Source organism: Parasteatoda tepidariorum, chromosome 3, assembly GCF_043381705.1.
Source record: "Parasteatoda tepidariorum isolate YZ-2023 chromosome 3, CAS_Ptep_4.0, whole genome shotgun sequence".
NCBI lineage: Eukaryota > Metazoa > Arthropoda > Arachnida > Araneae > Theridiidae > Parasteatoda > Parasteatoda tepidariorum.
The window spans coordinates 78,168,026-78,182,725 of NC_092206.1; the positions used below are offsets into that span (position 1 = coordinate 78,168,026).

A 14,700-nucleotide genomic window follows, 5' to 3' on the forward strand; every position below is an offset into this window, starting at 1 on the left:
AGTATGAAACTACTGCCCTGAAAAAAAAGGAGAAAAATTTCGCTATTAATGTTTGCATGCTAAGCTTAATCAAGCAAAATTCAAAAGAACTACAAAAAAATCGCTAAATTGTCTTGCTTTTTAGTTAACAGAACAGAAGCAGTACCATACTGTAACATCTCATAAAATTCTAACTTAAACATCATTACTTGACTTTACGAAACAAAATAAATGAAGGGTAATAAAAATTAAGACATTAACGCAAAATAGAAAAATGAGAACATACTTTATTTTTTAAAAAAAATCATCAAATATGGCTGCACTTTATTTTTTAAAAGCAAGTATATTTATAGATAACTAGAAATTCAAACCTACGGATTAGAGCAAAATATATACAGCTTCAAATATAATTCAAAAATTAGCATTCATCCATAGATTAACCATAACATTTATATATATATTTTAATCACGAAAACATATTTATAGAAAAACTTAAATTCAAAGCATGTGTTGTGGAATCGAAGAATAAGGTTGAAAAAAGGCATAATTGAAAAAAAATGTTGTTAATAACTCACATTAACAGTTATTAAATGCAATAAGCAGGAATTATATCATCACACTAATAGAGAATCTTAGCTGAACATAATAAAAAAATTCTTGCACAGTTAAAGCTAAACAAATATTGCACTTTTTACAAAAGCTTTGTCTGTAGTACATTAACATATATATTCATTTGTATGTCACATTGAAGATTCAAAAATTTTCATCATATACCATGTTTAATAATCCAGAAATTTTTTTTAGTTTTACTTTCATAAAAATATAATAATAATAAAATACTCAGAAATTTAATTATTACTTAATTAAAAGTTACACTTATATAACACTAAAATTTAAGTCTTTTAGAAACATATTGATAGAAAAAATTTTAGAAACTACTATTTAGGCTGAAATACGTCAAATTAATATAGATTATTTCCAAAATTAACTATTATCATTTATTAAATAAGACTCGCTTTAAGTTTTACACTCAAAATAACTTAAAAAAAGTATGTATAAAAAAAACATAAATTACAAATATGTGCAGTAGAATCGACGAATAAGATTAAAACAAAGGAAGCAATTTTAAAATAATTAAAAAAAAATCGCAGTTACCATTGTCAAATGCACTAAACATGAATAAAATCAGCACGCAGAACATAATAAAAAATTCTTGCATAATTAAATCTAAACAAATTGTGCACTTTCTACACACGCATTGTCAGTACTTTCATATACCATCATTTCGATGGCACATATTAGATTCGAAATTGTTCACCATCTTCTTGAGTTCCTAAACATTCGATTATTAAAGCGACGTTTCTGAGCAATTACTGATGGAATAACAGGCAATGCGTGAAGATGAAAACATTCCTCACCAAAGGGGCAAATTCCTTTACCGTTTTTGAAATATTTACAACGTTTCGTGCTCAAAGACTTTCTATAGTCAGCAATTAACATCTCCTTTTCCCCTTCAGAATGAACCCATTTCTTACTGGGTATGTAAAATCTAGACGGCACTCTACATTCAGGACAAGCACGAGTAACAGCAGGATCTATTAGATCTTCTTCATGAGAATTTCGCACACTTCTCCACTTAATGATGCAGGATAAACAAAACACGTGATTGCAATTCTCGAGAATACCAAATCGACGCTCTGCAACTTGATCTTTTTCCATTACGATATCCAAGCATATACCACAAGACAAATCACGTCGAATATCCGTATCTCGCTCATGCCTACAGACTTCAATATGAAGTCCTCGCTGCTTCTCATCAAAAGGATCCAAGCAATATCTTTGACACAGTTCGCATAACTCTCCATGGATGCATGGGCAATCGTCGAATGGGCAAACACCATCAAAGAAATGCGGGCAGAATTCCATATCCAACTTTTGTGGCTTTGAACTATCAACACCGTCATTTGAATTCGAAGCAGTGGCTAAATATTTGCTGCTTGTCGGCACGAATTCAGGTGCATTTATCCAGTCGTGTAAATCTGATTCACGACAAAGAGATGCCTCACCATTTAAACTAGTGTTGAAATTTTGAAAATTTCTTTCGGCGGGAAAAATATCCATATTCCCTGTCTGTTGCTGTAAATGACCAGTATTCTGCTCTTCACTGCAAGGTTGAGATATATAATAAACATCATCTTCAGCTTTTGGATGAGAATACCAACAGTTATCTCCAAACATGCAAATGCCTTTCAAAGAAAAACGGCAGACGATATTTTCACGAAATCTAGGCGTCTGTCTAAAATTGCACCTATTACCTTCTTGGCAAGAAGAATTTAAATAAAACGGGCCCACTAATTTCGTCATATCTAGTGGTGCGCTTTCAGCCATTTTATATAATACTTAATTCACTTTCACCTCTGCTAGTGATAACAACCAACTATGGAGTAATAAAGTATAGTGCACTGGGGGAGATAGTGTACAACAGAGGGCGTGTCGATTCTGATGAAGTGAATATAATCATTTCTGAGCAAGGCGTATGATTGGTTATCTACAAACTCTTCCACTTATGGTAGGAGGCCATCATTGCGCATGCGCAAAGTGAACCCTTTTCGATCGTCTCAGTTGCCATTTGTGAAATAAAAAAAATCTTGCTATCGTTTTAATTTTATTTAACCTTTTTTCTATTTTATTTAATGCTTATATTTCATACTTGGTTTATGCAAGTGCTAATATAAAAAGAAAAAATATTTTGAATTTTTGAATCAAAGCAAATTGCGCTTAATAAAATTCACATAAATATTATAAATAAGTAGTTTACATCATCTATAAAAGTGTTTTTTAAAGATGGCAATTTTGCCATTTTTTCTAAAAATATTTAAAATCTTTTTTTTTTTTTTTTTTTTGCTAATTGAATTCAAATGATCTATTATGAATAAACTGTCATTGATGTTGAAATAAAGCATAACCCATTTGTGCCAAGAGTCAATTTAAATCTGCTTTTTTATAAAATAGAAAGAAGTAGTAGCACAAATGATTCATTGCTAAGATTTATTTTGCGAAAACAAGGAAGTTTTGCCTACCACACTGTATAATATAATATAAACAGATCTGAAGTAAGCCACATTACTTTTTTTAAGTTAAAGTGGAAATCAACAGAAAGAAATATGCACTTAGTACAAACAAATATGCATTATTCCTTATTTCAGATAGTAGTTTTACTTACATTCATCGGTCTCCATAGGTTTTTCATACATAGTTTGCGCATAAATGGCTGAATTACTCACATTTGAAAGTATACACTTTAGCATTTGCAGACACTCACCAAGGAATTAGATAATTTTGATTAATATTTTATAAATAGGGAATAACCGTGCATTGTCTATAAAGACTTTAAGATCCTTTAAGTGATCCTTTGAGAAGTCTTTCTAACAAACTTTTGATGATAAAACGTCATTCGACAGTTATATTAACAGTTAGAATTCGCTTTGTTAGATTAGCAAAACCAACTCATAATAATTTTCTAATTCTTGTAGTGATTTTTCTCAAAATTGTGAAACAATAAAATTATGCGGTTTATGGTTATGAGTAAGTAAATTAAAATTACACACTTGTCTGTTTTCAGATTTTTTTTATTTTAATTTTATTAGTTTAAATTTATGAAAACCAGTTCGGATAATGCTTAATTTTTAATGTAAATTAATTAAAAATAAATATGTTTACCAAAAATCAAAAAATATATAATACTGTTATTGTTGTTGCTTATCCCCTTGGCCTAGACAAACTAAACCAAATTCAAAAGACCATGTCTCACAATTAAATCCAAAACTATATCCCCTCCATTCAACAGCTGCCCCACAGAGGTACCAATGCAGTCTTAGATATGAGAGGGAAAGGCGATGGCAGAGCAGCATAAGTCTTCTCATTTCCGTTAAAAATTAGGCTCTTAATGTGACTGACTAGTCCTTAATGTGACTGGACTAGATATAGTTTGTCTACGGTAAGAACACCCCCCCCTCCGAANTAAGAACCCCCCTCCCGAAACAAAGTTTGAGGCCGTCTGCTGCTATTGAAAAAAGAATAGCTCATTTTAGGGAGGGTACCTTCTCTTCATTCTATGACTAACATTATGGAACGAAGAAAGAGATTCCCTTTCTATCACAAACCCGAACCAAAGCCTCTAAAACGAGAGCCAAAGCGGTGGAGCTTTTTAACATTGTGTTAACCCGTACAGCATATGAACTCGCAGAAATGTAACAAATACATAACAGTTAGGAAGATACGTAGCGAAATTCTGAAAATGATAATAAACATGTTTCTGAAACATCGAGAATGAAATATTATAAAAAAGTGCTTAGAGAAACATTTCTGTGACATCCCGTTTGAAATATTTCGAAGCAAAAACAATTCCGCAACTACTTTTCTTATAAGCTTCCTCTGTGCGTGTGCAACACGTAAAATGATGTCTTATCCCTCTTTTGTTGGGCAATAAGTGACACAGGATGGAAAGGAACTTAATTAAAAACAAGGGCAATTAATTTCTTTTAATTCACTAGTTCGTAAATTTTTTACTTTGAACTAGAATATCAGAACTCAGTTGATAGTCCTGATTATTTCGTAGTTAGAAGGATGTTATACATAAAACAATCAAAAAGTTTATTGATTTGAAATTGTAAAAAAAAAAAAAAATTCATTTAGATTTATTCATTACATTAAACTTTCAGATTATTTCCAATATTAATTCCCGAACAATTTCTATGTTTAACAAGGTCATATTCAATTGTGAAATATAATATTTTTATTTTATTCTTCACAGTTAAAAAGTTACCTATCTTTAGGTTTATAATTTAGCAAAACATTTTTTTTTCTCCCACCAATGATACTGATACTCTTGGAAAAGTTAGTCGCTCATTAAAATATTTTCTGCTATTTAACAAGCATGGGTGATTTCAAATTCTTATTTTCTTGCTTAATCCTGTCTCTGTAACATGCAAATCAAGCAATTTTTAATAGTTTAGGTTGCCAATTGTCACTTTTGATGGATAATCCGATTAGGTTGTTCACCATGTGCTACTGATACCCTAAGAAAGAATTTTTGAGACTATTCATTATCTCCAACAATGCTTAAAAGTGTCACTTGACAATACTTCCCCAGAAGATAAGCAGCAAATTTCTTTTAAGTGACAAATTCTTTATTATCTATTGAAAAGTTATTATTAACAAATTTTCAAGGAATGAAAATACAATTCAAAAATATTCTATTAGACGTTCTGACATTTCTATTGAATGTCCTCTTTATTCTCTAAGAAATGTTATCACTTTCTGAGAACACCGATGGTACCAGTTTGAATACCCTTCAGAATTGAATATTTTCAAAAAAGCAGATTTTCAAGATCCCATTAGATGAAGGCATCCGGTGAAATCTTAAGAGGATGCCACACCCCACGGGAGAATCTTTTCATTTCAAATTATCTTTCACCTTCAGTACTTACTTAAAATTTAAAAGAACGAAAAAGTAAGTTCAGACAAACCTAGAGTAAGTCGTGAAGTTTCAATAGCTGAAAAAAATATATCAAAATATTAAAATGTAAACAAAATATTAGACGTGAGCTTCTCCGTTGCGTAATCTTTAGTTATCATCTCATAATTTATTTTCATTTGCATATTTTAAAATTTTCTTTTCAGTATTTGAAACTTCATGGTTTACTCTAGGTTTGTCTGAACTCACTTTTTTTACATTTTAAATTAGTAATGAAGTAGAAATAGAATTTGCGACGAAAATTTTCTTCTGAGATATGGCGTTCTCTTAAGAGGATGCCACATCGAAGGACAATCTTTTCGTTTCAAATTCCATTTCACCACCATTACTTATTTCAAGTGCAGAAAAAGTGAGTTCAGGCGAACCTAGAGTAAACCATGAAGTTTCTATTGCTAAAAATTTTTTTAAAAGAATATTAAAATGCAAACAAATTCTTGAAAGAGAACTTCTCCATTGCGTGGTCCTAAAATATCCTCATGATTTTCATTTTGATATCTTAAAAATTTCTTTTCAGTACTTGAAACTTCACGGCTTTATCTAGGTTTGTCTGAACTCACTTTTTCTATCGCTTTAATTTTAAATTAGTTATGAAGGTGAAAGAGAATTTAAGACGAAAAGTACTTGCAACTTCATGGCTGAACTCACTTTTTCTATTGCTTTAATTTTAAATTAGTTATGAACGTGAAAGAGAATTTAAGACGAAAAGTACTTGTAACTTAAGTTCTCTCTTGGAAATAACATAGGATATCGTGAATTTGATTATTGGCAAGCAGTCTTTTTTGTTTTCTGGGTTAGGTTTAAAATTAGAATGTTACAAACTTGAACATTGACTTGGTCGCTAATCCAATATAGATATACCGTTTACTGCGTTATTGATTTTTATAAGAATGCTTGAAGGAATATTACGATATTTATAAAAAAAAAATTTAAACTGATAATGTGTACAAATTTTATGTGCTTCCTCGAGTTCACGAATGAGGAGCATGCTGATATTACATGCTAATTTCATCATACACAATGATCAAGCTTCAAAAGTTGAGCTATAAGTTTTATACCGATGTGAGAATGTTCGATTTCATTCTATTTTTTGCTTCAGGAAAATGTTTTAATACGTTTCATTGTTTTTTTCTCTCTCTTTTTTTTTTTTTTTTTTTTTTTTTTTTTTTTTTTTTTTTTTTTTTNTTTTTTTTTTTTTTTTTTTGCTAACAGAATTTATAAGATTATAGCCGAAACTTATATTTTATGGACTCTGTACATATTATTATGAAATATTATTGTGAAGTTAATGACTTCTTAAATGTTCTTAATTTGCAATACAGTTGACGCTCGTGAAATCGCTCGTTTGCATTTGCTTTATCTGCCTTCGAATTTTTTTTAAGTATTTTAAAAAGATGGTAATATAAGTGCAAAAACACTGCGAATATTTACCCACAACAAAATTTTTGGCTAGTTTCGACAGCACTATGCTACATACTCTTGGAAATTTGAAAAGTAACATAATTGATTTATAATTCAACTTATTAATATATACGTAAAATATTCAAATCAAAATTAGGAAAAATATTTAAATGCTTCTTTGTATCACAGAAAGAAATAAAAATAAGGAAAATACAATTAGTATAAACAACCTGCTCCCCACCCCATATTCCCGAGAAGTTCCCGAGCATGAAAAGAGCAGAGGGACAGGTCTGCGCGCGCGAGGCATTCCCGCAAATAAACTTAACCTGCAAAATAGTAGGCAAGGCTGTCACAAAATTCTAGCCTATTCCTAAATACAAATTTGTTCAAAAATACTAACCTGTTTCACCTGTTCTAAAATACTAGCCTGTGACAAAATACCATCTGTTCCGAAATACTGAGCTGTGACAAAATAACAGGCTGTTCCAAAATACTAGCCTGTGATAAAATAACAGGCTGTTCCGATATAACATGTTTAAAATATTAGGTGATTGTTTTATTTGTAATAGGTTGTTAAGACATACAAGTAGAGCCACAAGAGGGGGAAGGGGCTAGCATCAATAATTTTCAAAAATTTTAAACATTTTAATGTTTTTTTTTACTCTAGAAAGGCTATTTTTTATTAAGAAATTTAAGATACTTTATATGCATTTTAACTTTATAATTGCATAATTATCATTTTCATAGGACTGAAATTTTAAAAAACGCATTTTAAGGAACGGAAATTTAAGTACTATTATTAATTTATAATTGGAATTAGTTATTAAATTTAAGTTTATGGAACAACATTTGTTTTTATTACAATTAAATTTAATAAGTTCTATTACCGCTCTTTTATTTTTAAAACTATGAAAACACAGAAAGTGAGACTTACCATAATTTCACGTACGTTACCAAACTTATCATATCCCACTCACGCGAGAAGTTTTTAGTTCTTGCTGATACGAGTAAACAGTTTTTTAAAATTCATGAATTGCTTTTAAGTTTAAAAGCATCATATTTTCACCAACAGGGAGAAGAAAAAACAATTTTGACAAAATTTGGTCTAATGATCGGATTTTCGCGTTTTAAGTGCCATCCTTAATAAATCGAATTCTTCGATCAAACCGATCGTTTTTTCGATGAATTTGGATTATTTGTTTTTATTTTTCCTATTAATTTATTTAGGCTTGATAATTTTGCTTTTTACGTATTTCATGCTATCTCGAAATTTTTTTAAGCGAATTAAGAAAGTTTTCATTTATTATTATAAGATTTGTTTAGCTAAAGGAAATGCAATGTAATATTATTTTTTATAATTTGTTACTAATTTATACTAATTTGTTTAATAATGATCAAAACAATTTCGAATACCAGGACAGATAAACTCATGCATCATTTTAAACTATGTAATTTTAAATGACACAATGCAAAATTCGAATGAATTTCTGTCGAATGAATCACAAACATTTTTAGGAAATAAGCTAGATAAAAACATTTGATTTTAGCAAAGTAGCTCGTTAAATTATTATTATTGATTGAATTATTAAAACAGCTCTAAAAAATTATGATAATGGAATAAAAACTTTATTTTGTCCATTTTTAGGAAATAAATTGAAAAAAAAACACATCTATTAGAATTATTTAAATAAAAATCTCACTAGTTTCAGAGCTATCTATTTTCTTAGAGATTTTGCGGAAATAGAAAACTTGTAGGGCCTCTCGCAATGTCTGGCGACGGCCCTGTGTCAATCAAGTAAATAAAACCTGATCTTTTCTTATTTTAATCGGTACAAAGATGGCTAAAAACAATTTAAACATTATAAAAAAAGGTAGAAAAATAAATTTTTTGAAGATAATTGAATTACAATTTCTGCCTAGTATTTTAGAGCAGGACTTTGGAAGTAACCTGTTATTTTAATAACAGGTATGAATAAATAATAGGTACAAAGTACCTAATACTGGGTACAAAATATTAGCCATCTCTGCCGCATTCTAACGTATCATCAGAAAAAGAATAATAATACTAACAAATGCTTAAAACGACCGCTTTCTTGCCTAAACTGTTGGGATCATACTTTCCAGATTGTGGCTAACCCCCCCTCCCCAAATCAAAATTTGTTAATGCCTGATTCTGTATAATATTTAATAGTTAATACCCGCTAATTATCATAATTAAGATTAACCTTCGGAATTATTAATATATATTCACTTATGTAATACTAGTGTAAATAATTAAGAGAATTTGCAGACTTGATCGATTATCTCTAGAACTACTGGACCGATTTTAATGAAGTTTGATATGTACATACATTGATACAATACAAAACAAATAACCATTCAATAATTGTAATACGCACGCATGATCGTGCGTAACACTCGTTTGAGTCGGAAGGTATGAAATTATTACAGAACAATTCAGGACAATTGAAACACGAAATGATAAACCTTATGCCTTATTTCAAGAATGCGCTATTATGTGTTATGAATGCCTTATTATGAATTATGAATGTCTTATTTCAAGTATAAAATCACGCTGCAAGGCCTGCATATCAGTAAGAGAGGACCATATCCCTTATTAACCCTTTTATTATTTCTTAGTTTATTCTGCAACCGCTGCTCATACCTTCCAACTCCAACGAGTATTACACATGATCACACGTAGTATTTTAGAACAGGCCTTTGGAAGTAACCCGTTATTTTTTATAACAGGTATGATTAAATAATAGGTACAAAATACCTAATACGTAATAGGTACAAAATATTAGCCATCTCTACCGCATTCTAACTTCTAGCGTATCATCGTGCATGTAATACGTCGACGTATATGCTTCTATCTGCTTAGTTCTGCTTCTTCTGATAGTAATTAAAAAATTTGTAAAATGGCTGAAAGCTCAAGAATAAATGCTGGAAATGCGGTGTGCCCTTTTTATTACTATTCTTCTTGTCGAGATGGAATAAATTGTAAATATATACATGATGCCACGTGTGATAATATCGGAAATATTGCCTGTGAATACTTTTTGAAAGGCATCTGTAAATATGGCGATGAATGCTTGTTTAATCATACAATAATTACAGAGGGTGTTACAGCAAAAGATGAGCAGACTTCTAAACCATCAGCTAAACTGGATATGGAATTGTGTCCGCATTTCTTTGACGGTGTGTGTCCATACGACGAATGTCCATGCTTTCATGGAGAGATATGTGAACTGTGTCGCAAGTATTGTTTGAATCCTTTTGATGAGAAGCAACGAAGTTTTCATATTGAAATCTGTGGACAGGAGCAAAGCAAAAATCTTCCTGATTTTGATAAAAAATGTGGTATATGTTTAGATGTTGTAATGGAAAAAAATCCAGTTGCAGAGCGTCGCTTTGGTATTCTTGAGAATTGCAACCACGTGTTTTGCTTATCCTGCATCATAAAATGGAGAAAAGTGGGAATTTCTCGTCATGAAGAAGATTCAATAGATCCTGCTGTTACTCGTGCTTGTCCCGAATGTAGAGTGCCGTCTAGTTTTTACATACCCAGTAAGAATTGGGTGCATTCAAAAGGAGAGAAAAAGATATTAATAGCTGATTATAAGAAATCTCTGCTGACGAAACATTGTAAATATTTCAAAAATGGTAAAGGGATTTGTCCCTTTGGTGTTGAGTGTTTTCATCTTCACGCAATGCCTGTTGTTCCATCAGTAACTGCTCAGAGACATCACTTTATTAATAGAGTGTCATGGAACTCAAGCATATGGTAAAATTTTTTGATTCTGTAATGTGAAATCTAGATGATTAAATAAATGTGGTAAAATAATACTTCAAAGATATTTTGAAAATATTTCAAAAGTGATAGAGGTTGGCGTGTCCCTTTATGGCAACATGCTTCTATCTTCATGCACTACCAGATGGTGTGAAAGTAAATTACAACATATTTAATTATTAAGTGTTTAATACATACTCTCGCTTAAATATTTTGAAATTAACGTTTTAATGAGTACAGAGTTTAACACGAAGAAAAGCAAAAACGCATAATAACCTGTGTTTTAAACATTATCTAGCTTAATTATTTTGAAATTAATGTTCTAATGAGTGCAATTTTTAACGCATATTGTTCTGTGTTTAACATAAACACTCGCTTAAGTATTTTTAAAGTAAAGTTTTAATGGGTACAGTTTTTAACATGAAAAAAATGTATATAAAGTAGTGTTTTTATACATCCCATCTAATCCAAAACAATATTCTCACGTAAATATTTTGAAATTAACGTTCTAATGAGTGCAATAAGTCTTTTTCTTAGTACAATTTATTATTTAGGAGAAGCGTTATTAGAAATTTTGAAAAGCGGGCAGTTAGAGATAATTTTTAGCAGTTAAAATTTACATTTAATATAAAAACACGATGTTAAGAGCAAATAAAAACAGGGTTACGAAAAAGCCAGTCTTTTCTGAAAAAATATTTTATTCAGTAAAATAATGTAAGTAAAATATATTATTATATTAGTCTTGCATTCTCTTAAGGAAATTTATTCCATAAATAGATAAAATTATTAATTTGAATTAGCTAAAACTATTAATTTTGTTATTAATTTGAATGATATGTTATTGTTGTTTCATATCTGCTTCAAAACCAGACAATTTTTCTCTGGAATTGTTCTAAGCCTATTTCAATCATGTTCTCATTCATCCAAATTGTGGTTTATAATTCGGAACAATTATTTTTAACATATGTAGCTCTAAATTTTCGATAAATTAGGTACTGTACATGATTTGATCGAAATAATCATAATATTTTTTATGAAAAGTAGAACAAATAGTAATAACAGTTAATTTTGTATCATTTACGTGCCTATGCTGTGTTAAATAAGTTGATTTCTAATTGCTGTTCTAAGTAGTTTAAAATGGTTGTTCTTGAAGCTTCCAAGGTTAAACCTGTTGCTTCAAATAGTTTTGAAAGGGCTAAGTTGCTACTGCAAATTGTTTCTAACATACAATCTCATCAATGTAGTAATTAACTAACAATTTTTATAACCATTTTATATTATTACAGTTCTTAAATTTTATTAGTTCTAATAAAAACCGGCTTTTTTTAATTTTAACCGGTCTTTTTTTATGTGGTTTATACCAAAAATATCCTTGTTTTTTTTAGAGTGGTTAAAATCCGGTAACCCCTCTATAAACATAGGTAAAGACTAATATTGTAATATGTTATAAATAGTATTATACATAGTATACATAAATATTGCAAATAAAGTCAGTCAAAAACCATACCCCGATGGAAAAACTCTTAAGGGTAAAATTAAAATTATTATTATTGGTATACTATTGGTTATAAAGAAAATATTCTTAACTTTTTAAAAAAGAAAATAACATTTAAGTAATAGCTAATAACTGTAATTTTATTTTTTCAGAATGATAACACTTAAGTAGAGGAACATTAAAGCCGAATATTTAAATAAATAGTATAACTCATTAGGTAGAAATTACTTCTAGAATGGAAATATTTCAGTAATTGTTGCCTTTTCCAATTGACATTTCCCATGTAATTTGTAACTTCCTCTACCTAGTGGTCTAATTCTTATCTTAACTTTTTATAACGTGTTCCAGCAATCTCGCCACAAAACTTCTCCCCCTCTTCAGTGGGGCCAGCCACTAATTCATACTGAAAAGGTCAGCCACACCTGTTCAGTATACAGAATATATTCGATCCGAATATATTTAACAATGCAAAGAAAGAACAGACTCATGCTTTTAAATGATTGTGGCTATCAATCAATTCTATTCTCTTTTTATCTAGATGTATTCTGATCTTGTTGTGACAGAGTGTAAATGAATTTGAAATACTCCCCCCCCCCTTCAAAAAATGAGATCATACTGTAACATTTTACTATCTTTCTAAGGAAAGTAAATGAAATCTTAGAACTTGGATTTGACTATCTCTATTTATGATGTGGTTTCAATTGTCGTGTACCACTAACTTATTTGTAATTTTTGTAGGTTATTCAGAAATTAAAAAAAAAAATTTATTTAATGATTGTATAAAATCAGTAAGGATACGTTGTTAATTGCGGAATCGATGAAATAGCTTTTACAATAATAAATGCATTTGCAATGTCTAGCATTTACTTAAGACTGGGTAGCTAAACAAAACACTATCGTTTGGCAATTATCGTTGGGATGTTACCGTAACATGAAAAGTATTGCAACAAAATTAAAGAATATTGCCTTTTCACTGTGCAGATTTGCAACGAAGTAAAATAGCTTGCTACAAAATAACATAATAAAGAAAATATAAAATTAACACGTGTTTAATGGATTTCATGAGTCAAATGATTAATATAGAGCAACATCAATTACTTAGCTATCTAAGATAATATATTTTAATAAATTAAGAGCATTAAAGCAGTGTTTCCTAAACTTATGACTTTTGCGTACCCTTTCTAAATTTTTCGTAACGCTGTGTATCACTAATAAAAAAATGAATGTATTTTTTACTATAAAAAAATTGCACAAAATTTAAAAATCGCAACTGACTGTTGACACCACTAATCATTAACTGTAAACTCTGCTAAAAATAGTCAATAGAAAAATACGTAATCGTAAATTTTCATGGCTAGCTTTGTTTTTAAATATTTTTTTTTTTTTGAAATTTTCGTTTGTTGCAAGATATTTTGCATAAGAACTCGCACCCAGCAAATCTGTTGTACCCCTGGGGGTACGCGTACTGCACCTTGGGAAACACTGCCTTAGAGAGTATTACCTATTTTTATCTGTTTCGTAAAAAGAAAGGGGGAAAAAATCATAATAATAATAATTTTTAATGAAAACCAAAATATACAATATTTAAGCCATTCATTTCCTTTCGTATGGTAATAGTTCACCGGCTATTCTAGTTTTTAAAATTATAGTTCTTGCCGCTTGCCCCACGCTTAGTAAAAAATAGAAAAAACTGAAGTAAGTTTAATGGAGTAGATGGTTTATAAGCTATGCTCTAAGGCAGCGGTTCTTAACCTATGGGTCGCAACCCAAAATTGGGTCGCGAAGCATTTTTCTTGGGTCGCGCTGAGTCGATTACTAATTGATAATAACTTGATAATTAGTTAAATTTTCCTTGGATCGAAAAGTACTTTTGTTTATTATTATTATTAAAAAAATAAATAAAAAATTTGTAAGTTAAAAAAAATCATGATCGTAGGATTGAAGATTTTTTAAAAATACGATCTAAAATAAAGCAATGAAAAAATTGTGACTTTTTTTTGGGTCGCGACATGAACATATTTCTCAAATTTGGGACGCAGCTTAAAAAGGTTAAGAACCACTGCTCTAAGGCAGCGTTCCCCAACCTTTTTATCACCACGGACCTGTCAACGTTTGATAATTTTACCTCGGACCACTGGGGGGGGAGCGTTGATTTTTTATATTTATGAACAGTCNAATTGTATTTGAACATGCGTCAAAATAAAATACAGTTACACCAAAAAATAAATATAAAGTGGTTTAACACTTACTTACTAAAACGTTAAATCAATGAGAACCCTGAGCTTGTTTCTTTGCAATGAGACGGTTCCATCTGGAGGTAATCGGAGACAATGATACATTAGAAACTCTAAAAAGTTTATGTTACCACCTACGGGGGCCCCTTTTTTTTAAATAAATAAAATTTTAATGGAACACGTATATTTTTAATTTGGGGTATAAATCTAGGAATTTAAAATCAGTTTCAATGAAATGGGCTGCCCGGTACCAATTTATCCATGG

At 30.1% G+C, this 14,700-nt stretch overlaps 2 protein-coding genes across 2 annotated transcripts; one reads left to right on the plus strand and one right to left on the minus strand.

Annotated features, from left to right (window-relative positions):
* Positions 1-283: 283 nt before the first annotated feature.
* LOC107443241 (probable E3 ubiquitin-protein ligase makorin-1) lies at positions 284-2,592 on the minus strand. The gene has a single exon (XM_043057004.2). The coding sequence runs from the start codon at positions 2,365-2,367 to the stop codon at positions 1,294-1,296; it is 1,074 nt and encodes a 357-aa protein (XP_042912938.2). The 5' UTR covers positions 2,368-2,592; the 3' UTR covers positions 284-1,293.
* A 7,162-nt stretch (positions 2,593-9,754) lies between these two features.
* On the plus strand, positions 9,755-10,704 carry LOC110283501 (probable E3 ubiquitin-protein ligase makorin-1). Its single transcript, XM_021148753.3, has one exon. It carries the CDS (start codon positions 9,835-9,837, stop codon positions 10,702-10,704), a length of 870 nt encoding a protein of 289 aa, XP_021004412.2. The 5' UTR covers positions 9,755-9,834.
* Positions 10,705-14,700: the final 3,996 nt, after the last annotated feature.